The 27,692-nt window shown below is 36.2% G+C and overlaps 1 protein-coding gene across 4 annotated transcripts in view; it reads left to right on the forward strand.

The window, feature by feature from the left end:
• Positions 1–27,692, forward strand: part of CDH18 (cadherin 18) — a 501,292-nt gene that overhangs the window by 455,618 nt on the left and 17,982 nt on the right. For all 4 annotated transcript variants that reach the window (XM_085052105.1, XM_085052108.1, XM_085052106.1 and 1 more), the window contains 3 exons: positions 344–597; positions 14,509–14,645; positions 25,963–26,084. In XM_085052105.1, coding sequence (XP_084908231.1) covers positions 344–597; positions 14,509–14,645; positions 25,963–26,084 — 513 coding nt within the window. The remainder of the gene's footprint in view (positions 1–343; positions 598–14,508; positions 14,646–25,962; positions 26,085–27,692) is intronic.

The following is a 27,692-nucleotide window of genomic DNA, read 5'->3' on the forward strand; positions in this document are numbered from 1 at the left end:
TTTAGGATTTACTGATTAAAACCAAGAGGTGACAAAATCCAGACATTTATGTTATCCTGAAAGCAAAATCTGAGGCTCATTCTAAACCCTGGCTTATTTCCAAAACTGGTACCTTTTCAAATACTCTGTTGTAGAGAAAAACTGGATCCATCCTGCTTCATTTATATCCTTCTACTTACAAGGTATGGCAGTGGCTGCCAGAATATCAAACAATCTCATCCCTTTCCTGTAACATGAAGGAATGTTTAAGTTAAAGAGAAAAGATGTTTTTAACTTCCTAGCAGGCTAAACTAGAGAACAGAATGTCTCTGAGATTTATTTTTTTTTTTTTCCCTACCAACAGCCACTCAACTATGAAAAAAAGAAATCGTATACACTTAACATAGAAGGAGCAAATACCCACCTTGATTTTCGCTTTTCACACTTGGGACCATTCAAAGATGTCACGATGCTGAAGGTCATCGTTGGCGATGTGGACGAACCTCCGCTCTTCACTATGCCTTCCTATGTCATGGAAGTTTATGAAAATGCAAAGATTGGGACTCCTGTCGGCACAGTAACGGCACATGATCCTGATGCTGCAAACAGTTTAGTGAGGTACAGTAAATCCAAATTATGTGGATTAATTATTCAATCATGTCATTGAATTTCACAAGCTGAAGGGTTAATGAGATCTGGAATGTATGAAGACTATTTATTTTAGTGCACAAAGGGAAACATAGTCCAAACAGTGTCATGATCAGTCTGTATGGATTGGATTTAATAACATAATCTTCAACCTCTATTTGATTTGCACTATAATTCCCATCACTAGTATGAGCAAAGGTCTGATCTATCTGCCTGTGGTATTCTGCCACTCGTTGTAAATCTGTTAAGGATCATAGCACTGTTTTACTCCTATCTGTCAGTATTGTGCTGGCCCTCTGCACATTTGCTGCACTGTAGCTCTCCCAGGTGCTTGTGCAAGACAGCAACAAGTTTAGATACATCTTTCTTTTAGAGATAAGCAGGATCATCTTTACAAAATTTTGGTTGAGGATGAACCCATTATTTGTAATATGTTTCAGCTTTAGTGGAGTATCAAAAGAATCAAGTAGGTGTAATAATGAATTTTGTGGAACAATACATGAACTTTATGTGTCAAAGGTGGTAGTAGATTTTAAAATTTTCCCAAAAAATAACCACAAAAACATTTTTGATGCTATTCCTTTTCATAACATAATGGTATAGCCTTTGTTGAAATCACATGATTATATACTTGGAAAGCAGTTTTTCTTAAGCTAATTGCGTCTTTTTAGTCTCCTGATAGAGCTGAAATCAGCTGGGTGTGTGTGTAGTCTTGGTAAGATGAAACATTTTTTTCAGAACAATGAAAACATGAGGTTTTTATGGTTCTCCTGTGCTAATAGTCTAAGATTCAAAACGTTTTGTATCAGAGACTCAATATATGCAATTTCTTAGTGGCAAGTTATTGCCTTTGAAAAATTGCCACTATGGTATTTGTGCTTAAATCCTAACATAAATAATGAAATTTTGCTAAAAATACCTGCCAAATGCCAGTAGCTTTAATACTATCATTCTGAAGCTACTAACACAGACATATTACCATCAGAAAAGTTTGGAGTAGGAAGGGCAGGTGCAGATTTGAGTAGTTCATCCACAATTCAACTGCCTGTGGCCTGTGACAGTTTTGTGTAGAAAGAGAGAACTGTGGAAATAGGGAAGCAGCCGCAGTTTGTACAAAGGCTAGGTAGGCCAGAAGTAGATTTTGTGGTTGAAACAGGCAGTAATTTGGAGATAGAGGGATCAGAAGGAAAAATATTTCCAAATATTTAGCTTTTTGTATTTGTCCTTTTTCCAAGAATGAATTTGTAACCAGTGATTGAGGGCAGAATATTAGGTATCTATATTATCCATATAACTGAGGGAAAAAATTGTCCTTACTTTTTTCTATCCTGTTTTACCCTCCATTAATTTTTGTGTTGTTCCTTCCATCTCTCTCTGTCTCAAAGGGGAAAAATATATAGTGCTAACATAACACACCAAACCATGAAGCTCTGAGGAGAGCCAGCTCTGTTACATGTTGTCAGGGTTTAGCAAGGGCAGTGGCAGCTCAGATATCCTTGACATTATTTTGTGACCAGGTCCACTCTCCAGCCACGCTTTATCTGTCTTGGTGGAACTGGCAGTGGGTGTCATTTGTGAGGGTGTGGGCTTTTTATGAAGATGCTGATTCTCTAAGGCCTGAACTAACACGTTGCTGTGTGGGACTCTAGACAAGAACCAGGCTGGGTTGGTGTGCCTTTGCCATCTTCCTAGAACATCCTCCTGCAGGAGGAGGAAGGCTGGTCTGAGAATGGACAGCTTCAATCCCCTTTCCCTTACCTCAAATTCACACAGAAACACTGACATGGTACAGAAGGGTATTGTATTGTTTCAAGATCTGGCTGCAGCTTGGGAAACTATGGTTTGAAAGAGGTGGGACACGAGAAGTGGGACAGACTGCACGGGCTGAGCTGCTGCTCTGCTTGGAGGCAGGGTCCTGCCCCATGCTCCACTCCCAGTGATGAGTAAAGGAGTGACTCAGAGGTGGCTGTGTTCCTCAGAGGCATCCATACAGTGCACTTATGTCTTCTGTGCTGCTCTGCAGAAAATGTCCCCACTGCTTGTCTGAAACCCCAGGGAGTCTAAAAGATAGCCTGAGCGTAACGAGGTCATGTCTCTGTTTCCCCACAATTCCTAGTTAATTGAAAATAAAAATCGTGCTTATAAAAATATAATCAGGAAGGTTCAATGTAACTGTCTTAGAAAGCACAGATCACAGTCCCCAGGGAAGAGAGGTGTAGATAGGACTTGCCCTGCTGATCTATGTGCAGCAGGGGAGTAACAGAATAGTGCTTCTTATCCAAATGGCTCAGATACATCTCCAAATACTATGAGGCTACAGGACAAGATACAGAGAGAGATTTGCTTATCAGTCTTCCCTAATCCACTTGTGCATCCTTTCCACTTTATGAGGACACTCGCTGCTGTGTATGAGATTGATGAAGCATTTAGGCACACACAGTTGAAACCACATCACTTTGCTGTTCAGCTGCTAAAAGAGATACAGTGCTGTGATTTGTTCACTGCCCAATTAAGTAACAGTTTATTTTGATGGCAGGAACAATTCTTATATACAGAATAATGGTTGGAGGTGTAGTTAAGGTAATTAACAATGTGGAAGAGAAATCTTTTTTAAGTTATTTGAACTGAATACCAAAATAAATAGCAGCATGTACTCCTAGCAGTAGAGGGAGACAAAGTGGGTTTTGTCCTTGTTTTCTCACTGCAATTTCCTCACAGTAATTTCATCTTGTTCCTGAGGTGAGCAGTCTTCTGAGGGCACTGACTTTTTGCCAGTGCTTGCACTAGAGTTTTGATCTTTAAACCCCAGCAAAACAACCTTTGTAATAACAAATGTAGCTAATACAGGTGGGGTCTTTTTATTCAGTACTTATCTGATTGGCAAGTTGGTCTACTCTAAAATATTTTTCTTTTTGAATTAATTTTTTTCCTTTCAGTTGATAGAAATACAATTTCGGGGGAACTTTTTAAAATGCTCTGTTTTAGAATAAGATTATTATTCTACTGAAATATGAAAACAAGATATAATGGAAAGCATAAGAATGAAATATATTAAAACTTCATCATATATTAATTTTAAATATAAAGGGGTTTTGAGTAGTTTGAAAATAATTTAAAAATTTACTTCAATTTTTTTTTCTAGATCAACAGAAAGCATCCTTATTTGTAATTCATTCACAGGTATTACTGCCTTGCTGGAATATTTATGAGGAGCTAATCCCTTTTCATTGCTTTGTGTCAAGTATTCTGCTTCCCAACTCATGTCTTTTGTTGCTTGAAAAGGCCAGGGTTAAATCACGTCCTATAATAATATCTGATGTGCAAGTGGGTCTTGAAAGGTCTCTTACCACACAATATAGAAGAAAGCATGACTATTAAATGCTCTAATTACAATTTTTTCTTAGTCCATTATTCACTTTAAATCTCTCAATAACTACTTAGAAATTATCTTTTTTTTCTTCCTGAAATCATACACAGAAGACTTGCATGGAGATTAGGGCTGAAAACAGCTTTTAATTGGCAAGTCACTTAGGTGCATTGAGCGCAGCCCGCAGAGCTGTTAGTGCTGCCTCAGGGCTGCAGCAGTGCCTCTCAAAACCCTGACATCTTCCTGTAGGTGATCCCTGGGTGGTGAGTCTGCCCAGCCACAGCGCATACTCCAGATGATCCTTGGAGCTTTCCGACTGCATCTGGTCTGTTTCCAGTGGAATGGTTTTCAGAAACATAATGCTGCAGCTGTTCCCCAAGCCACCTCCCAGTTAGTGATTCAGAAAAAGACGTAGTTTTAGGATCATGACGCTTTCTGTGACTCTGATGTAATAGTGAAAGTAGTTCCATGACATAGACCAGTTCCCCCAGAATAACTTCCTGGTTTGGTACTGTACTATGAAGAACTGAAAGCCTTTATTAACATTATACTCTTGAAAGAGTAGTGTCTGAGAAATAAGACATCCCATTATAGAAATACTGTAACATCAGATCACTCCTTTGGCTGCTGCTTTGTCATGCACTGATACAGGAGGTAAATTACTGGTTTGAGAACTAATGATAGGACCTCTGCCCCATCTTGTAGTTTTTTTTTTACCCCCACTTTATTATGTTTAACTTAGGTTGTTTGCATTTCTGGGAAGAATTGTTCTTTTCATGGTATCTAACAGAAAACTTCTGGTGAACAGGGTACAGGTCCTGATCAGCACTCTGCCTGTGGCAGCAGTGTGAAATGATAAGAAAGATAAGCATCTTCCCTTTTCAGAATGTGTACAATTGCTAGGTTAATAACAACTTTGTATTTTTTTGGTCCTTGGAAGATTGATTTGTTATATTAATATTTTGGAATTCAAGTAAATTTTGTATTGGACCTTAATCAGGCTATAATATATCTTACTACAATGTATTGTATTCACAAGGATTGATCAGCTCTAGGAAACAAAAGTCAGAAAAAAACCTGTTTATTGTTTCAGACTTAGGCTTGATTTTTTTTTTTTTGTGCTAAAAATTATTTTTTCTTTTTTTTTTAATTTTTCAAATTTTTTTCTCCTAAAAATGGACTGTTAATTCTGTGCTAAGTTGGCAAAGAATACAAGTACAGTTTCAGCCCTGATTCTGTCTTCTCACTTTTCTAATGGTCCTATGGTATTGCCTTAAAATGGATGATATTTGAAAATGATTATAATGCATGTATATACTACTGAGTAAAAAACTTTCTTTCCAACACCACACCTGGTATGTAGAAGCTCTAATAAATACATACTTCCTTTGTCCTACTTTGATTTCAATTGACAACGTTCTCTTTCAGTTTTTCAGTAAGAATACTGAAAAATTAATGAATTACAGGTGCATATGATTATTACAATTAATGTGGTGTAGAAATTTTTTCTACAATTCCTGGTAGGAAGTGTAGGTAGAGGAAAAAACTAGATAGAAAAAGTAGGTAGAGAAACTTATTTTAACTTATTAACTTATTTTAACTTTTCCTGCATTGGTTGTAAAAGATAGTAATCTTTTAGATTCATCTGAAGGTGAATACTTTCTGTCATCAGCCTTTAAAAAGTAATCCCAATTTTCAGTGAATGGTATTTTAAGAGGCGTGCTTATATGTAGATGAAAAAAACATATCCAGTAAGTTTTTATGCACTCTTATTATTATTTCTCAAATCCTTACAGACATAATGTATTGTGGAAAATTCATGTTTTAGACTTTTTTCTGATGAAAAGTTTAAATTTGGTAGAGGTAGAATAAAACCACAGCTTGTGATTCAAACTGAAGAGAGGTACAAGACAGAATTGCATGAGAGGATCAAGGGGAGGGGCTGAAATTTAAAATTTTGTATTTTTAGGGGTTTCTTTTCTTCTTGTTCTCTGAGATCAGTTCAGTTTCTATGACAGTCATCCATACTGTCAGTAGGGTGAATGGATAAGACTGATCCCCTGCTGGAAAATACAGAAATCTCTTCACCCAGTTATATTCATTTGTCTTACATGCTCTTTGAATGTCATACAAGAGGAATAAAATCAGTTTGTTTCCTGCTATCCTGTGCACAGTCAGCTTGGCTTCCCTAAGGACAAGTCCTGCCTGACCAGTCTAGTGGCCTTGATGGAGTGACTACATCCATGGACAAGGGAAGGGTTACAGATGTCATTTATCTGCACTTCCATAAAGCCTTTGACACAGTCCCCCACAACATCATTTTCTCTAGACTGGAAAGAGGTGGATTTGATGAATGGACTGTTAGACTGTTTTGGGGTGACCTAATTGCAGCTTTCCAGTACCTGAAAGGAGCTTACAAGAGAGGTGGAGAGGAACTATTTACAAGAGCATGTAAATAGTACAAAGGGCAATGTAAATAGTGAAGGGCATGTAAGTAGTACAAACAGGACAACGGGGAATGGCTTCAAACTGAAAGAGAGTTGGTTTAGATGAGATATTAGCAAAAAATTCTCTACTGTGTAAGACACTGGGAAAGGTTGCCCAGAGAAGCTGTGGATGTCACATACCTGGAAATGTTTAAGGTCTGGTTCGATAGGGCTCCGAGAAATCGGGTCTAGTGGAAGGTGTCCCTGCCCATGTCAGGGAGGTTGGAACTATATATCTAAGGTCTCTTCCAACCCAGGCTATGATTAAATGATTCCGTGACTCTTCACTAGCTGTACTTAGGGCAGCTTGCTGAGATCAGTGCCATCATGTAGAGTGACCATCCCTCCCTCACATGCCCATGGACGAACGCATGAGATGTTCCAGATCCTAGCAGCCCTGTGCTTGTGGGGGCAAAGGCAGACATCTGTCCTTCTCAAAGAGACCTCAAAGCACAACACTATCATTATCCTCCAGTATTCCCTCTAAGATTGTCAGTAAATCAAGACAGAAAAAGATCACCCTATTTTGAATGGCTGGAGAGAGGGGAATTTTTCTTCAATTTCTTCTCTAATTCTCTGTCTTACTTTACAGGGAGAAAACATTTTGAAACCTTTCTTTACAGTGTTGTGGTGGGAGTTCTGTCACTGTTTGGTTCCCTGAGGCCTCAAATTATTTTTGATTCTTGTCAAACTATGTGTCCTAGGTCTCCCAGTAACAAAAATATCCATCTCCTTGAGCAGGAACTGGCAAGATGTTCTGACAGCTCTTCTGACTAGCAAGCATCCATCTCAGGATAGTGGTCAGAATCTCCCCTCAATCAGAACCACCTCCATCCCTCCCCCAGAGCTGAGAGAGAAAACACAGACAGATCATCTTTTTTGACCATGAAAGACTGATTTTTCAGGCCAGAACATCATCTTTGTATTTCTATAATTTCTTCTCTCTCCAGTATTAACATTCTTTTTGGTTTTAGAGTCAGCCTTCATATCTGAACACCTCTGGAGTGTAGTCATTTGATAGGGTTATTCAACTCTAATAAATAGGCATACATCTATCAATCTTGGTTTTATTTGGTTTAGTCTAATATGTAGGGAAAAAGTTAGTAAGTAAGTGAAATACAATTCTTTAGCTGGTAAATAGAAAAGTAGCTGTAGCTGTAGAGAAGTAGCTGTAGTTTTAACTAGCTTTTAGGGGGAAGTAAAAGTGTTTCTCACGTAACACTGACTGACTTTATTTCTTATCAGTATTGAATTCTGAATATTAATCTCTTTAAATAGCAAGCAACTTAGATATAATAACATACATATAGTTCTGCCATCAACACATGTACCTGAAATGCATTTGGAAAGTCATAATCCTATAAAAAAATTCATAAAGTCACAAAAAGAAAACAAATCTTTATCTTGCTTTGAATCTGAACTATGCCTGAAGGGTGTGGCCTGCTCTTAGCCTGCATTTGCTGGTGGAATTAGCTAGAGAAATGATCACTGGTTAACACAAGCAGACAGAAACTGCCAGCTAGAAATGATGAGTGTCTAGAAATGGCTTATTTCCTTCACATGAACAGTGTTCCAAATTTCCTGTATCCAAGGTGAGCAGGGTGCTAGCAACTCATAGAGGATGGGAGTGAGAACTGGAGCAGGAAGCTGACTTCTGCATAAAATGAAAACCAATAGTGGCTTTTCTGGGACACAGTGGTTCACTGCTGTCAACTTCCTGTTCTCCTGGGATCTGCCAATTCGCATATCCAGGACTAGGAGATGGAAAGCTGCCACTCCTGCTGAGCTGAGATTTCAGTATGAGGTGAGCCAGGAGTCCTGTATGGAAATGACAAGGTACTGCTGATCAGCTGATGGATGTCAGCTGGCAAACAGCACCAGAGATCACTCAGTGGGAGCAGCATATTGAATCAACTTCCTTCAAATGCTCTGAGAGGAGCTGTATTTTTCTCAAAGTTATGCTACTCCTGTTTGAAAAGAAAGCAAAGGAACAGTAAACAAAGGGATTGCCTTCTCAAAGCTCTCTTCAACTGTATTTAATTTTCACACCTGGAAAGCACAGTTTAAGGCTGCAGTTCTCAGTAGCAGTCTTCTGCCAAGGAGATCTGGAACATCAAACATCTCCTTAATGTACCACACATGCTGCAGGGAGAAAATTGGTTACCTGCTAGTTGGCATATGACTTCTGACTCATACTTCACAATTGCTTTTTTCTCCCGGCTGAGTTTGTTAGAACTATGGGGAAATAGATTGGCCCTGGAATGGAGGTAGTGTAGTGCAAGACAATCATGGCAACAGAATGTCTCCCCACCTCCTCATTTGGCTTCAAGAGCTTGCTGCTGGTTCCCAGGCTCGTGAACACTGCTTTCAGGAGGCAGAGAGAAGATAAAAGACACACACTTGAGCTATGTCCCAGCATGGGCCATTTCTTGTTGTTATCTAGCTGGTGAAACACAGAGAGTTGCAGCTGGTCAATTCTCTTACTCTTTCTCATGGTACACCTCCTTCTCTCATTCTATGTGGTTGCTTACTCTTCCTTTTCTGAGATATTTTTTAAAATGAAATAAAAAATTCTGTACTTTGACTCTATATCTTTCTGAGAAATTTTCTTGCTTAAATCTTTAACTGAACAGGTTTCCTTATAATGGCATTTTATTTTTAATTGATAGGTCTCTAGAAGGTATAATTGGTTGGACAAGGTTTTGTTCCCTTCTCATGGAATTTCTTTTAGTGCTTCTTTGTAACCAGTTTCACTTGTTATTTGAGAACTCTCTATTTGCTTATGTCTCAAAACAAAAGTCAAAAAAAGTACTGTGATCTTTGAATTCACATAGGACTAAAATTTGTCTTTGGAAGTTTATTATCAATGTGAGGTTTGTAGCCAGAGTAGAAATATGTAACAGAGTTCATTTCTGAAGTTGATAAATAGGGTAATAAATGAAAAATAACATAATGAAAAGACAAGTTAAAGATTTGATTAAAAACAGTAAAAGAGACAACTTAAAAAGCTCAAAACTATTGTAAAAGTTCAAACTCAAGGTTCTTCCTTAAAACACAGTAACTAGAGAGAGCCATACCAGAAGAGTAACAGCTTATGCCAGTTGTCTCTCCAGTGATAGACTGATATTAATATTAAGGCTGAGTAATTTAGGTAGAGAGATTCTGAAAATGCTTATGTGTTTTAGCTTCAGATGCACTCCTAAAATGTTTGGAGATCATTAATATACCTAAACTAATTTAGCACCTTTTAAATTTTTCTCCCTTTTAGGTAGTCTTTGCATTATTAGTCTGACAGGTTTAATAGTGAAAGCAGATTTACATGTTCTAGAGTGACCTTCTGCCCAAGAGCCATCATTTATATATATGTCTCTTTATTTCTAATTGAAACAAATGCTTTTAGTTTTCTGTAAAAATGGGGAGAATATCTGTCACCACTGACCCACTGCTTCACTAAAAGGCAGGAAGTCAGGAGTGAAGCCAGAAAAGCCAGTGGCTTGCTTTGGTCAGAAGAAGTAATAAGAATATGGATGAAGCTGGGAATGCCCTTCCACTCACTGACACTGCCTAATAAAATGGTGGCACACGTTGCATTTCCCAGTGCTAGCAGGATTCCATTTCGGTATTTAATTTCCTTCAGATTATCTTCAGATAGTATGACTAATGAGTTCTCTATATTCATGATTCTTTTTAATGTAGTTTCAGGTTGGTTTCTGTTGCTGGTTTGCATGCAAACAGTTTATGGGGAGCTGTTTATCAAGGCATGTCTTGTTATTAAGTGTCTTTATTAACATGTGCCATGCAACTCAAATGTTCTGATTTAATATGTAGTGGTTATAAGTATGCTAACTCACACAGCATTGTCATGAGTAAATGTCTGTAAACAAATATCTCAAATGGGTAGATTACTTTTTTAATTAATGCATTCTAAGTGAGCGGAAACCTTCAGCTGAATTAAGGTGAAAAATCTCTTTTGAAATGATTCTTGGAAATTAAAAAAATTGAACTGTATCTTTTTGTGGTCTAGAAAAAGCTTTGAAAAGCAGCTCAGTAGATATGGAGGGAAGGGTAGGGGTGGCAGGGAATGACTGCGTCTGTTGCTACTATTATCCAGAAGAAACTAATTTTTTTTATCAGATGAAGTAAATTCAGAAGCTGAAGTAAAGCATTACTGGCTCTGGAATGTGCTCTGGTTTTGGATATATCTTATCTCTATTCTTAATATGTAGATAAATTTTGTAAATACAGTGAGACTTGTTCTAAATGTCCTCCAATATGACAAAAATGAGTTGCTCTACCAAGAGGGTTTCTTGTACAAAATATTTTTAAAGCACTTGGAAGCAGAACTAGAATTCTTAGGTTTTCTACTGTGTGAGAATATATTTTGTAACTTGTTTTACTGAACAGAGCAATGTAAATGGCTGCTTTAGATACGATGCACAAAACAATTTTAAGGAAGAATCTGGAGTGTGGAGGAGAATTGAACATTATAATAATGGTAAAGCCTAAGAAAGTATCTTTCTCTTATTTATCCATTTTTGAAGAAAGAAATTGTCAATCTGCGATTATTTCAATATGTCTGTAACTGAAGTGCTACTGTGGATAAATGAGAAAAATTTTTCATTATTCCAGTGTCACTGTAAGTAAAAGTGTTAGCACAATAAGTTACTTCAGGACTACTTTATTTCCATTAATGACACAGAAAATATAATTGAAGTTATTAATCCAATCCAAAGTTCTTTAAACAAAGAGACTTGACATTCTGTGGAACACTTTTAAATAACTGATTTAGAAAAAGGTGTTCATATTAAAAAAAGCCTAGAAGCTCTTTTTACAATATATTTATGAATCACTGTGTAATCAGAATTCATCAGAAAATCAAATGTCAGTTTTTCTATGCAAGCTTCATATTTGGGACAGATATTTTTCTTTTTTTTTCTGTATGTTACTCAGAGGAAGGGGTAATGTTTTGTCATAAGTCACACACACACACACATAAAAGCAGATGGGTTTTCTTATTGCTTAAAGGTTTTTTTTTTTTTCCTTATTGAAGCCCAATTTGAAATTCTGTCTGTTTTTAAGCTACTCTCTTCAAATAATACATAACCCTGTTTTTATGGTTCTGTGGTCAGCATAATAGTGACTCACAGAATAGTCACTGTGCCTGATGTTGATAATAGGCGAACAATGTCCAGAATAATTAATGTTTGAAGGGATGAGAGGCCTGCATTATAAATTTGGATTTGCAGTACATATTCCATAAGAACAGATCAGGAAAGAATATTTGATTTCTTTTTTTCAGCAAATAATACTTGTTGTTATCAGGAGACTCCTAGAGTGAAGAAAAACAAAGCTATACTAGGAGAGAAGTAATTAAATTTTACCATTGCTTAACTGATTGTAAGCTCTACCAGTAAATGGTCTCCAAGAAAACTAAGAATTATGCTTTCCATGCTTTTTCTCTTAACCTTCTAGTTCATCCTGTAAAAGATGTTTGTGTATCTGTGTATGTATCTTGCCCAACACAACCAAACTTTCATTATTTTTATGTTAATAGTAGCATAATCAAAACATTCCAACTATTTTTCCTAGCTCAGTTTTCCTACACTGCCAAGCCTAAGGTGTAAGACATGGGGACATTTCTCCACCTGAAGCATGTATCTTCTGGACAAAGTTCAGATGTAAACATGACTAGCAAATATGGTAGCTTTATGGATTTTCAGATGTTGCTACTGCTCTGTCTTCCCAGTTTTTGCAAATACTGAAATGCTATCTGTGGACATGGGAGATACAACTTTTCCGCTGAGACTGGCACAGTCTTAAAGAGTGATTATATTTTGGAAAAATAGGGCCACATAAAATAACGCCAAGAGAATAATTGTGCGGTTCATTTTTTTGTATTTTGTGATGTGTCCTCAGAGGATTCCAATGTTCTTCAAAGCAACATAAATTTGTTTGGGTGTCTGCACCCTCCAGCATGTCATGATAAGTGACTGACGAATGTTCATCAAGAGTTTTCTTTTAATTCCACTCCTGAGTTTGCTGAGCATGGAGAACCGCACCAATTTTCAGAAGTATGTCTGCAAAGACCTCTGTGATCCAGCAATTACAAATTCACTAACTTTTTTGCTCTTTTTCTGGAAGTATAAGAAATCTTTTTCTGGCAATATATTGTTTTTATTTTTTTTCATCCAGATAGGGATACACTGAATAATGTCCTCTGAAAAAAATTTTCCTGACTTCAAGACTTAAAAATTGCCCTATCCCCTACATGATCAAGATCTTGTCAGTCCACTTTTATTGAGACATTTTGAGTCTGTTGCTTTTTTGAAGCAACTTGAGCTGCCATTTTGTGCATCCACAGTGTTGTTATTTAATACTTCTGGTGTACTTTGGAATGAGGTATTCTCAGCTGTGGGTAATTAATGAGCTGCACAAGAGGTTCTCACCTAGCTTGGTTGCAAGACAGCAGAATAAGGAAAATCCTTATTCCAGAGAAATATAAAATGGGTGGGCACTGAGGTCTGCTGTGTCTCCAACAACTCCCACGGTGATATGTCAGGGCTTTCACTCTTCATGATGTTGGAAGGAAAGATAGAGAATAGGCAAAAAGAAAGATATTCTAGCCCAGCCTTGGCTGCTTTGGCCATTTCTTTCCATTGGCTGAACTATGGTTCTTTAGTTGCTGAAAATACTGGTAGCATGAAAAGAAAATCTGAGTGTCACAAGCCAAGATAGCATAATGTAAGGCAGATGTAAAATATTTCTTGCAGGTGGGGGAGGTGAGTTCAGGTTCTCTCCAATAAGAAAGATCTAATCTAAGTCACCAAATCCTATCTGTTTTTTCCACTGAGTGCCCAATAATTTCATCAGTTAAATTGGCTCACTCAGATTGCTGCCTTCTCCTCTAAGTGCTTTCTTTCTTTTGGTTTTTCACATCATCTCTGACTTTAATATATCATTCAATTAAATGTTTGCTTGCTTGCTCGCTTGCTTTTCCTTTCCACAACTAGTATAAATAAGTACATTGTGAGAGAAATAAAACTGAAGTTGTTTTTAATTTTTTTGAGCTCGGTGCCTTTGATGTGCACCACTCTTTTTATTAGCTGGGAATTACACTTCTGATGATATAAAAATAAGAGCAATCGGATGGGACAAAGAAAACATTTTGAGCTTTATATACCATCTAAAAGCTTCACAGAATGAAAGCAGGGATGACAAATTGTCAGGAAAAACAGTTGTGGTATATGAAATAATACTTTTCCTTTTTTTGCTTTTTCTGGAGTTAGTTAAGAAGGCTTGATAGAGTTCTGTAATTGTTTCATTTGTTAAAAGCCATTGTAAATGATTTGAGCTTTGAGAAAAAATATCTTATCAATCTCTTCTTTTGTGTTCTTTCCCTCTGCTTCCATTACCCACTTCAAGGCTTTTACTGTCCCTGCCAAGCCAAGTGCCTGGAAGCTAAGGCAATACAGCAGGGATGCTTAGTTCTGCTTCTAGGGTAGTGTCAATGGCTGCTCTGGGAACCAGACGTTTGTGACACTCAGTAATGGTTACGTTCCAAATGGCTTGTGTCATCATGTCATCGACTTCATGTCAGAGAGGAATGCTTCAAATCAGGAACCGAGGCTGAGCACATTGGTTTGCAGGGACAGGAATGTAAACGGAAAAATAGTAACTTAGTATCTGCTTTCTTTTCTGCTTTTCCATTTCATGATTTTTAGTCAAAATACACATGTGTCTTACCTTTGACAGGATTGTATACTGCTGTGCAAAATATTACCTCTTAGCAATTTATATCTTTGTGACTCCCAGTGGAAATATTGTTATGTATCAAAAGAAATACATCATTATGAAAGAAATTTAAAACAGGGTTACTTTGGGTTTCTGCAAATCATGATTTTTTTTTGGTTGTTTTTAAAAATGCCTATGATTTTAAAAGCTTGAAAGTAATCTTTTTATATAGCTTTCTTCTACTTTGGATTATAAATACTACAATGAATATATATTTATTGTTATATTTCTTCATAGATATTTCATTGATCATAACACAGAAGAAGATAGGTATTTCACCATTGATGCTAGTACTGGGACCATTAAGACTGCCAAGATCTTTGACAGAGAGGAGACACCTTGGTACAACATCACAGTGGCTGCTTCTGAGATAGGTAAATAACTTATTTGGCACATAGTATGAAAAATGAAAATTAGAAAGGAAAATAATCACTTTTAGAGTTTTAAAAATACTATCTTTATATGTGATGTTCTCTTTAATAGCAGTGGGATTTTAAGTAATCTGGATAAAGAAGAGTTTTCTCTGTGTGTATGAATGCTCTACAAAACAATTAACAAAATGCCACATGCCTATGTGATTCCACCTGTGTAAATTTGCCATGTTTCTCTGCATGGGGCTGCCAATTTACCCAGCAACATTTCTAAGCATTGTGTCCTAAAATCAACAGCTTGTCTTGTTTGTGTTTCATAGTTCATATGTCTTAGAAGTTGACTGTATAGTACCGTCTGAGAAATTCATCTTTCCTTCTTGTATCTACTATCAACTATTTTAACAAATTGGATGCTAAATTTATGCCCATGTTCATTTATAACTGGGAGATGCCTAGTAGTTGCTGATTGTGTCTCTGGCCTTTTAATAGGGAAGTTGCCAAGTAAAGATAAAATAAATACTTACCTGTATATTTGAAAGTACTCTAACTTTGATGAATTTCCATTGCCTCAGATAAGCCCTGCAGTAATAAAAAAACATCTGGCTGACTAGCCCAAGATAAATATTTCTACATGAGGCAAGGACAGTTCAAAGAACTTTTCAGTTAGCCTTTTTATTTTTGTAAAGTCAAAGTTTTAAATTTAAAAAACTCAACAAGGCAAATGAAGAAAGAAAAAAATTCTATCCTGGATTGATAGATTCAGTCCTCCTGAGCACTATTCATACTACTGTCTTTCAGTGGCAATCAGTGATTTTGATCAAACTGAAATACTTATATGTATATTTGTTTTCCTTTTTTTTTAATTCATTTTGTTAATACAAAAGCAAGTTTTACCTCTAACAGGTTCCACTGACATTATGGAGCCTGATCTACTTTCATCTGTTTCATCTTGTTTCTTATTATTGTACTTACTTTCACAACTAAATTCAGATTTTGAGCTAAGTACTTTTCTATAGTAAATTGTAGAATCTAGAATTTTATTATTAGCTCTTTGAAAAGGTAAACACTAAAACTCCTATGTGCTTGATATAAAGAATATATCTTCATATATAGAATATGTTTTTTCAATGCAGAATGAAATAAAATATAATTAAATCCTAATCATAGGCAGGCGTATGGTGTTAATTTGAAAAAATATTTAAAAGCTACATTGGGATACTGAAAAAAGAAGTAGTCATGAGTCCCTTTTTTGGAAGCCATTGAAATATAATTATTTTCCAGAAGGAAATCTCAATAGCATAAAACTTAAACATAGCTTCCTACACATTATTTATTTCACATAATCCAAAGAGTGCTGGTGCAAGTATCATGCTGAGAATAGTATGGAGAAGGAGGATTATGTAACTAAAACAGAATGGAATGAATAATAAGAATGATACTTTTATTTTATGTCACTGCTTAGATTTCTGTTTCAGGTGCAATTTGTTACAGGAAAACAGAGATCCGATTTTTTTGTTCCTTGCATTGCCTTTCTTACTGTTAAAGTTGGGGTTGGAAAAACAAGTAAAATCATAGTGTCAGTTGGGAAAAAAATTCACTTATGAAAATAGGAAGAGACGGTACTGGAGACAGATGACAGACAGACTGACAAGCAGCCTAAATGACAGACAGCCTTTCCTTGTGTCTGTTTCCTCAGCCTTTTTCTTATCTATAGTAATTTGAAATTACAATACTGTTGTTATCTTCCAAATACATTGTGAAATTAATAATTGAACTTATGGTGGAGCAAGGAGCATATGTTGTATGACCAAAGCTCTTCCTTTAAGTGCTATCTATCACTTCTACAGTCTTTGACGGCTTTTGCTTTCAAGTCCATGCACAAGGTATTGCAGAACTAAGACCAAAGCTGGAAAATAGGTCAAAGGCTACGATCAAAGTGTTATTTAGCTCTGGGAATGGGATTCTTCAAATTTATCTGACACCATTTGCTTAGCGAGGAACACAGCGTAACCTGCAAAGCCCATAGAGATTGTGCCCCTTCAACAATAAGAAGTGCTCTGCAGGTATAAAGTATTGGTTGTAGTTAGTTTCTTGAAGTGTTTTCCTCTCTTTGTGCTTCATTTCACTGACACAATTCAGTTCCTACCTATCATCCTTTCAGCCGCTTTTGTAACCAGGCTTTTTTTACATAAATGAAATTTAAAGTTGATATCATAGTTCTACCCCCAAATGTATGATATCTTCATACTTCAGCCTTATTCTTTCTGAACCTTTCATAAGACATTTACTTTTATTTTTCATCTCAGTATGTGATATATATACTCTGCATTGGTGCAATGTCCTCTCTGAAATGAGTGGAAGTCCTACCACTTTTCTCTGTGGGAGTAATGCTGATGTAATGATCAGTGGCTTTTTTCTGTTTCTGCTGTTAATTCTTAAAGCACGCCATTACTATGAGAATGGATGGGAAATATTTTTTCTTTTTCTTTAACATGCATTGTTCTTAAAAAGCAGCATCAAATGAGGAGGAGTGGAACTTTGGTATCTACTTTGATTGTTTCAGTACTAGTGCTTCTTTGAAGATAATTATTAGGGAATAAGATAAAAAAGTTGAAGGATCTAAAGACTAAATCTGGGGCAGGGGAAAGTAGTAGTAGTAGTTGTAGTATTTTAAAATACAGTTTCACATAGAATTATTACATTTTCATTGACTTATTATAATTCTTTGAAAAAAATTTACAAAAGTCTATTTGAAAGAGGGAGAAGTTAGAATTTTCTTAACTCTAGTAAAGGTTTTTGAACAAGTCTTTGACAAGAGTAATGAGAAGAGGAAAATACAGAGCAAGTACACAATGTTTTATAACAGATGAAAGACTGATTTAGAAGAAAGAAATACAGTAATAGTAATGCAGAAAATACAGCCTCTCCCTTTGCAAGTGGAAAAAGTTAAGGCTGAGCTATTTTAAGGACTAGTGTAGAATCTGTCAATTAGAATTCATTGTAATGATAGCACTCGATAGGAAGTGATTCAAATTCCAAAATTACCTCCCTAGATGGTAAGAATTAAGGAGGATGGAGAGACATTCATGTAACAACAAGACACATAGAAGCACAGGCTAGAGAAATGAAGGGTGAAGTGGCTTGAAAATTTTCTGAAATGGCGGGTGCAAAGGGCTGTAACCAAAGTGCAGCTGGAGTACAGCACTAGGAAGTATTCCTGGTGGTTTATACAGAGTATAATACTGTTTAAATTCTTCATTAATGAACTGGTTGGTGGAACAGGGTGCACTCTCAGCCAGTTTGCAAATGACACAAAACTGGGGTCATGGCTGATACATCAAACTATCATGGTGACAACCAGAATGATCTCGACAGGCTGGACAAATGGGTGAACAGGAAATCTCATGAAGATTTAATACTAGGAAATGGAAAGTCCAGCACTTGGACAGGAATAATCCTATGCACCAGTTGACATGAAGGGCCAACTGGCTGGAGAGCAATATTTGAAATAAGAATGTGAAGATCTTGGTGGATAAAAGCTGAACAAGAGCCAGTGATATGCTGTTGTGACAAAGAAGACCAATGGCATTCTGCATGGGGTGAGAAAGTGTGTTTTCAGCAGGCCGAGAGAGGTGAGCCTTCCCCTAATCCTGCCCTGGTGAGACCACATGAGGAATGCTGCCATGTCTGGGCTCCCTGGTACAAAAGAGATGTGGACATACTGGACTAACTCCAGTGGAGAGGCATGAAATCATTAAGGACTGGAGTATCTCGCATATGAGGAGAGGCTGAAAAACCTGGAAGTGCTCAGCCTGGAGATGTGAAGGCTCAGAAGGAGATTATCAGTGTGTTTAAATAACTCTTAGGAGGAGTTTAAAAGGTGAGTTAAGATTACCAATATGAGGAAACACTCATCTGAGTAGTATCCAGTGAAATAACAGTAGGCAATATGGACAAGTTGAAATACAGAAAATTCTATTTAAAACAAATGAGAAAAATGGTTTTACTGTGGGATTAATCAAAAATTAGGACAGGTCACACAGAGAGGTTGTAGATTCTCTAACTTGGAGATATTCAAAATCCAACTGGATGTGGCCCAGAGCAATGTACACCAGTAGATCCAGCTTTTGAACAGAGGAGTTGGACTTGCAGATCTACGGAGGTGCCTCCAAAATCAAGGATTCTGTGATTTTTTGATACTAGGAACAGTTTTGAATGTGGTGAAGAAAACAAAAGAAGGAAACAGAGGAAACCAGTTTCTTGATATGTTTTTCAGTTTATGTTAACATCAGATTACTGGAGTTCATAAAATACTGGACATTTAGATGGATAATAACTGTTCTTTTAATTGGAAACATGATTCCTTGAAAGCAAGATAAAAGCTTATATTTCAATGATTTTAAAGGTAATTTCTACTGAGAAGTTTTGTTATATTTCTCTTAATGCAGCTGGTTAACATATCAGTGTGAAAAATGGGTTGCTGGATTTGCTAGACAATCAGTAGTTTTGGGATGGAGTTGTGGTGCTCCTGAGTGTCTCCAAAATGCTATGCAATGGCTTAAAATGGAAAATCAGGCAATTTTCATCTATTTACTTAAAGGACCAGCTTGAATATAATTGGTGAAAAAACTTTGAAGTGTCAATAAAGAGTTCCTAATTTGTAAAGCTGTGGAGAGGCTGTGCAGAGCAGAAGAACTGAAATAACAGTGTTCCTGCCAGGTTCCATGAGATAACCCAGACTTAACAAAATGCTATCAAGCGACAGCAAAAAATGACCACATGAAAGGATACTGTGTGTAACCTTTGGATTAGAATGTGGATTAGAAAGAAACATACTGGAGAGGCATCATAATGCAGTTGATTTTATAGAAAAAAAACAGAAATCCCCAAGGTATTAGATAAAATCAAATATTGGAAAAAAAAACAACAAACAACCAAACAAATATATTTGTCTTTGTTTATACATCTTCTGTATTTAGTTTGCCATGCGTATCCCTCATATTTTTTCAGGAGAAAAATACCAGTGTTGAGCTAGAACAGTACTTCATTAACAAAATATGCAATACCCTATGTGCAATGGAAAGGCTACCAGGAAAATCCAGTCATTGCAAAAAATTACTCAAAGAAATAACTTTCAGATGTATTTGCACAGAGTGCCAACAGACCCTGTTCAAAATTAAAATTAGTGAAAAGGCAGTATAGCTCAAAAGAATAAAAGTTTGGAACAGTTCTTTTACAAGAATTAGACTAAAAAACATTAAGGTGTATTTTCTAATTATAACATAAGTAGTTTTTTAATAAGTAACCCGGGACAAAACAATAACAGAAAAGTAAAGTTACATAATCCAGAGGAAAACAGGATTCACAGTGACAAATAATAATTTGCAGCAATGAAGTATAAAACCCCTTGAGATGCCGAATAATGAAAGTCCTATAATTACATCAAATAAAAAGATAAAGTATATTGTAATAGTGAGGTGTGGTTTATCTGTTCTTTTGAATCACAGGGATATTGCTACTCATATTACCATCATTAAACAGCAAGTTATGAGAAGAATTTGACAGTTCTTTCTCACATTTTATGGTTGCAGAAAAGACATTACCAAGATTTTGGTAGGATATTAAAATATATTACTCTTTATAGCACTACATGAGACTGTCATATGGAGAAGGATAACTGAAGCTAGAGGGGAGATATAAAGTATACATAGTATTCCTGCTAATGCTAATAAGAGACATGCTGATTTATTTTATAAAAAGTGAAACCAAAAGACAAAAATCCACAACTCATTGCCATTTATTTTGAAACACATGAAAGAAATATCTGCATTGCCCGAAGGAAATAAATCTGTGGTGGAGTAGCTTCCCAGCATACTGCATTGACAGAAAAGAACAAGAACTTATGACAATTTATTTTCTCATTTTAAGTTTTTCCACATACCAAAGAATAACTCTAATAGCTTGTGTCAAATAATTAGTTTTTAGAAAATGTTTCTTTTACAATATCTTTAAGAAAGTAATCTAAATCAGAAAAAATGCTAATGCAGTTTTATAATCTCCTAACTCTTTGTATCTGGTGAACAGCTAGATGATTGTTTAATATCAGTGTGTTTGTTGCTAGATTCCTATCTCAGTTTTTCTTTGAAGTGAATTTTTTCTTTCAATATGAAATATCCTCATAGTGATTTCTGGACTCAATTTTTTTCGTCAAAACTAATGATTTTTTATATCAATCGAAAATAAACAATGAAAATTCACTCTTTTTTTTTAACATCATTACAGGGAAATATTGTATTTTGTAATGTTTTGCTATATTTATGGTCATCTCTATGGCTACATTACAGAAACAGAAGTAAATTTTTTATGGTAAACCCCACCTTCACAAAAAAAATCACATTCAGTCTTCATCTTTGACCTCACTTGCATTCTGCCTGCTAGCTCAGTTTCAGAAAAAGTGTTGGTGTTAGTAACATTTACTTTACTTTTCCAAGAAATGGAATCTTCCACAGAAGTATTTTGCTAAATCTGAAAAGGTAGATTGTAAAAACAAGACTACAATGTCTGAATTTTAAAACTGTATTGGTCATGGTGTAGTGACAAACTGGATATCTGCTATCCTTTTATTGGTGAGAGCTGGACACAGTACTGGTACCCTGACCAAACTTACCAATGACACACACTTTAGTTTCAGCCTTAGCAAGCTCCCTACTCATACATCACAACAATATGAATTTATAGCATCACAGAAGCATTAAGGTTGGAAAAGACTTCTAGGGTTGTCAAATCCAACCATTTAACCTGGAGAAAAGGGATGATGTTACTGCTCTCAACCACTGCCTGGGAGGAGGTTGCAGCATGGTGGGGGTTTGTCTTTTCTACCAAGTAACAAGTGATAGGACAAGAGGAAATGGTTTTACATTGTACCAGGGGAGGTTTCCCCTTTATATGAGGAAAAATTCTTCACTGACAGGGTGGCCAGGAACTGGAACAGGCTGCCCAGAGAAGTAGTGGAATAACTAGAAATATTCAAAAATCATGTGAATGAAGCAGCATCTGCTGTTCTCTTAAATGTACTTATCAATTCAATAAGAAAAGCCTGCATAAAAGCTATTTAAAAAATTCCAACAGTTGTAGAAAGGCCGTTAGTTGTCCATCCTGTTCAAGAAGGGATGCTTCTAATTCCAATTTCAATGCTTATTCCCTTTTTATATTGGTTTAATCATTGGCTTCTAGGCATGCTGGACTTTCTTCTGTTTCTTTGGGAAAAGCTATAATGCAGATATTCATATATTATCGTCTAAAGATGGTGTGGGGTATGGCTCTACTTAGCTACCAAGGTGGGGCCCCAGAGAAGGGATAGCAGTCTACAGTTAGCTACCATTCTAACTTAAAAAAACCATTCTAACAAAAAAAAATTTGAAAAAATCCAAGCAAACAAAACAAGCAAAAAGCAAATAAACCCACAAGAGATTGTTTATTTCAGGACTTCTATTCTGAAAGTCATTCAAATAGAATTTATTTTCATAAAGCCTATGGGAATTTTGTTAAAGTGAAAAGGAAGTCTCAGAAATCAGTAACTATATTAAAAATCTTTCTTATTAAATAGGGGATTTAAAGTTTCCCCACAGAAACTAATGGGAGGGAAGATTCAAGTCTTCACCTTGGCTGTTGATAGGGTCTTCTGTAAATTTATAGTAAACTTGCCAATGGAGGATCTGATAATGAAATTGATTCATTTTACAGATGTTTAGTATTCTGGAAAAAGAAGTATTTTTCCTGGGAAAAGTCTCAAGCATAAGAAAGCAAGTCCCTAGCATAGGTGAATCAGAGCAATGTTTCTGCTTCAGTTACCCCTTAAAACAGAGAGCATTCACTTTGAAAAATCTACACTTGAGGCATAATGCTAATAGCACACAGAATATTTTGTAATGCACATGCCTGAAATATATGTCAGCACTGATTATCTTAAAAATTAAAATCTGCCAAACTGCTGCACGAAATTTGTCTAATTAAGAAAAATGTACTATTAAAAGTGCCAGTTATTAGAGAGGTTTGGAGATTGCAGGTGAATTGTATACTTGAAAAAGACTGGAGTCTGTGTTGATTCTCAAAACAAAAACTTAAAAAAAAAAAAGAGAAGGGAAGAGGAAAAGCCTTATATTTCCTTCAAATCCTTCTCATTCTCTTCTCCCCTTAAAAACTCTTCTGTCACCTTGCATGCAAATCTACGTTGTATGCACACTCTTCAAGCCTGTTTTGGTAAGTGGTGTTAATACTGTACCCATTAGCATTTTGTAGTGAGTAGCCTGTCAGTATGGAAATTTGCCTGCAAATGTCAGTGATCCCATGGGATACCAGCTTCCAGAGAGTTATTTATATTACCTTGTGCATAAAGAGCTCTTTCGAACTGATGAGGCATTTATAAATTCTTTGTACTGCAAAACAGCTGCAAAAGAAATAAATACTAATTTAAAACCTTCCAAAGCTCCATGAAATCTCTCTGTGAAACTACCGTAAATCTGACTAGAGTAAGACTGCTCTGGGTAGTATTGACAGGCATACAAGAGGGCACATTCAAGGTGGTACAAAGAGGTCAGCAACACTGTACTGGAACAAAAGTATTTAACTCTTTTTGCCACACACTGGACTAAAAAGTTTGATTTTTCCTTCCCCAGTAACTATTCCAAACATACCAGACCTGCAGAGCAGTCCTTTATCTGTAGTATCCTCTGCCCTGTGCTCTTCCTGCTTTTTTGCTCCCTTCCTCTTAGATGTAATATGCACCCTTATACCTTTGAAGATGGCCCTGCTTTGAGCTGGAAACTGGACCAGTGACCTCCACAAGTGCCTTTCTACTGGAATTTTTCTGTGATTCTGTGATTATCTGATAATCACAGCTTCTATTGCCTTCTCACTAAAACTCTTCCAGGTTTTCTGTAGCATTAAGATCTTCAAATTCTTCATTATGGTTTATGAATACCCTCCAAAATGGATTTATTTATCTTTAACCTTTTACAGTGATCTCTGCCTTCCAGCTCCTTGATATGCTTAATGCACGCTCTCTTTATATGCATTGTGTCTTAGCTTTCATTTATATCACTTCTGAGTTCACATACCTCACAAATTATGTGCAAGAACCTCCCCAACAAAGCCTGAAAACCAAAGTTTCTTTGACCATAGATATCTTGTTCTGTAATTGCAATTACAGGAGTTTTGTAATTTCACTGTCTGATTACATTGACAGAGGAAGTTATATAACTGAGTTGTAACCTACCTTTAAGTGAGCAGTAATAAATGTTAAATCTGGCCTGCTTGTGCTGCTCTGCACAATCCCTTGACCTACCACCAGGAAAGGAACAAACATCTTTTTGTATTAATACTCATACTGCAAATGTTCTCCTGGAGAGAAGATTGCTTCCTTCAGAAATGACAGCAAAGGTAGATTAATGGTTCCCTTATCCCAAATACTTAGTGGGCAGCCAAGTGTCATTCTTCCTCCCCTTTACCTCATATATACCTAGCATTTTAACTTCTCTGAAACTTTTCCACTAGACTGTTTTTTAGATAGCAATGAAGTCTTGCATAAACCCAGTTGAAATAGTCCACTTTAGTCCCTTAGTTCACCTCTTACAAAGGTATTCATAGGTTCAGGGTAAAGCCGAAAATAACAGTCAAGGAAAATTTCAGCAAGAAAATGGAATTTGCAAGTCTAAAAATGTCTTCAGACTTGTTCTTCTAATGCTAATGGTAATTGGGAAAATAGCAGTCCTCTGTTAGTTAAGTCTTCCTTTCATGTTGACTTTTTATATCCTTTCTATTAAAATTTTATAGGGATAATTGACTAAGTTCCAAAAGTTAAAATCATCATGTGAACATACACATATTAGTTAAAAAGAGAATGTGAAAAATCTGAGGGAACTAAGACCTGGATACTTTGGCTAGCATCCAATGTGAAAACAGAGGATAGGTCTCTCCATTTGTTAAATAAACTTCAACATTCTCATATATTCTTTCATTGTGAGTCTACATCACTGGTGGCTTTAAAGACAAGTGTGTATCTAATCTATACTTTCAAGAATTCTGAGCAGAGATCATTAAAGGTGTGACAAACATAAGGCATTTTACAAATGACCCTTTTTAACAGAAACGTGGTATGATTAAGTACAATTAAAATAACCACTTTGAATGAAGTTTGGACTGCTAATGTTTCTCTCTTGTTGATTTTTGTTTTCTTTGTTTGTGTTTTGGTTTTTGGTGCTTTTGTGGTTTGCTTGGTTTGGGAATTTTTTTGTTTGGTTTTTTTGAGGGGGTTGTTTTGGGTTTGTTTTTTTTTTCCTTTTCTTCTCATGAGCACACACAGGGGCATGAACTTTTAAAATGTCAATCTGTGTTGGTGAATTTAAGATGAAGATTGTAAAATAACTGATTGATACTGGTAAGGACCCCAGAAAGTATATATTAGTTATTTATAAAAAGCTTTAATATATAACTCCTTGAACAAAATAAAATTACTTAAGTACGAGAAGTAAGAACAAAGGTGTTATGGATTGAAAAGAATTGTGGGTTTTTTGTTTGTTTGTTTGTTTTTTTCATTTTATCATGGAAAAGTATATTCTCATTGAAAGGATTCTGTTTATAATGCTTTTTTGAGGCTGAAATCTTTCTCAGGGTGAGCACTCATAAGCATATCATAGATCAAACCTAAGACATTGTTACTTTTATGTAACTTTCTCCCTGCAAATCCAGACTCACTTCTGTTAAACATTCTTTCTTGTCTTCTGCTAAAGCCAGACTCACTAACCTCTGTGTGAAATAGCATAGTATCTTGTGAGGAACCTGAACTCAGGCTTGGGAAAGGCTTTTACGTCCCTATACATTCATATTTTATTATTACATTTGCATTTTATTTTCTAAACTTTTTAAGGAGCTGTGAAAAAGAAAAATGCTTTAATATTTTTTCAATTGGATTTAATCCAATACTGGGATGACACTTTACATTCACTGCCAAGCAATTGATCATTTCTTAGCATACAGCGTGACAGTGTAAGTCCAGCAGCTTCTTCCCACTTCATTTCCAGAGTAACTTGTATTTGATTTAAGTGACTTAAGACTCATACCATACTTCCCACTCTTTTTAACTGTTATTTTTTCAAAACAGTTAATGAAGCACAACAAACATCTTTTAGTTCTTTGTTCCCGAAATTTCTGTAGCTGCATCCAGTTTTCATCATTATCGTGTTAATAAGCCACTTTTAAATTGAGGATGGCGTGCAATATTGAGTATTTCAAAAGGCTTAATACCATCCTTTGTGTTTTGCAGACAATCCTGGGCTAGTGAGCCATGTTCCAGTTGGTGTTAGAATCCTGGATGTCAATGACAATCCTCCAGAGCTTGCCAGAGATTATGATGTAGTCGTCTGTGAAAATACAAAGCCTGGTCAGGTAACTCTCACAGCTGTATTTCTCCCAGAGATAAAGAACAATCACTTTGGTAATGTCACATATATCAGAAGTTTGGAACATGTCATAATTATTGTTTATTGCATGTTAGCATTTTGCATTTGATTGAAATTTTATTGTATTAGGCAGAAGGGATAAGATTTTGGAACTTGTTCAATATCTCTTTCTTGTTGCTGCAAAAAAAAAAATATACTCAAACTATCTTCTGTAAAGACAGGTAAAACTTTAATACTGTCAGATAAGGGATCGAATTTGACAAGCCTATATCCTGAACAAAGTGAATGAAGTAGATTTAACATCTCTCATATGAGTGCCACATAGTAGCAATGTTTCAAATCCAGCTCACAGAAATGGCTGGTGAGCCATGCCAGTGAGCATGGCTCACATCCTCACTTTTTGCATGTTGGTTGCCCTTGTCTACATAGGGTCATTACACAAAAAATCTTGAATGGGTTTTTCACAACTCTGAGCATGGGGAGGGTCACAACTGAGACTGAATAGCTGAATCATATTCCAGCCACTGCTCCTCTGATTGATGCACTTCATTGCAGTCCAGGGTTTGACAATTTTGCCAAGTGCTTTCGCTTTTCTGCATCGATTGAGTTTTTACCCACAACACTATGCTTGTTTTACATTATTGCACAGGTTGTATGTTTCAATTATGAGGTCATATCTTTTCCTGAGGAATATAAATCCTTAGAAGCAGTATACACAAATGCATTGTGACATATTTCTGTTTTTAAAGCTGAGACTGTAAAAATGCCATACTTTGTCTAACTATAGTCTGATCAAAGTTATTTTCACTCTAACAGTTGCCAAAAGCTGGGCCCTAAAGGACAGTATAAGAACATGGCAAGCGTGTATGATACTTACCACAAATACTTCCCTGGTATCAGATCATTTGCAGGTCACTTCCTGATCTAAATGTGGTTTCTGTGTTTTTAATAATCTTTTAATAACCATCTCACATGAACCTGTGTAGCTTTTCCTGCAACAATCATAAACTTTTGGTATCTGCTACTTCATACACCAAGGAATTTTGCAATTTAATTGAATGCTTCAATAAGACCTAACATTTTTTTAAAATCTTTCCATATTTTCTTCAGTCGATACTTACCAGTTCTCCTGGGAGAGAGAGAGGGAGGTGATCCCAATTTATTATTGCTGTGACATGCATAAATCTCTAGCATATTATCCCCTAGCTGTCTCTTGTCCAGACAGAGTCAGTTCTACTTAGCTGGGGCAATCCGTGATAAAGCCCCTTCCAGACTTTTGATCATTCATCTTTTCCTCCATTAAACTCTCTCCAATTCCTCTCTATTCACCTTGAGATGGAATCAAGAATCAAGATGCAGGTATGCAGTGCTTTATAACTCCTATGCTTCATTGTACATGATGATCTCTGCTTTTATCTTTAGTACTTTCATAATAATTTCTAAGAGTGGCTTTGCTTTTTAACCACTAGTAAGCACAGAATGCAAAAAAAATGCCTGCCATAACGCCAATATAATAAGAGGTAATAGTCAGATCAGAAAACACCATCATGTGTGTGAAGTTAAGACTTTATGTCTATGTACAATGAATTACACC

Source organism: Lichenostomus cassidix, chromosome 2 (genome assembly GCF_008360975.1).
Source record: "Lichenostomus cassidix isolate B80296 chromosome 2, HeHo_3.0, whole genome shotgun sequence".
NCBI classification, from domain to species: domain Eukaryota; kingdom Metazoa; phylum Chordata; class Aves; order Passeriformes; family Meliphagidae; genus Lichenostomus; species Lichenostomus cassidix.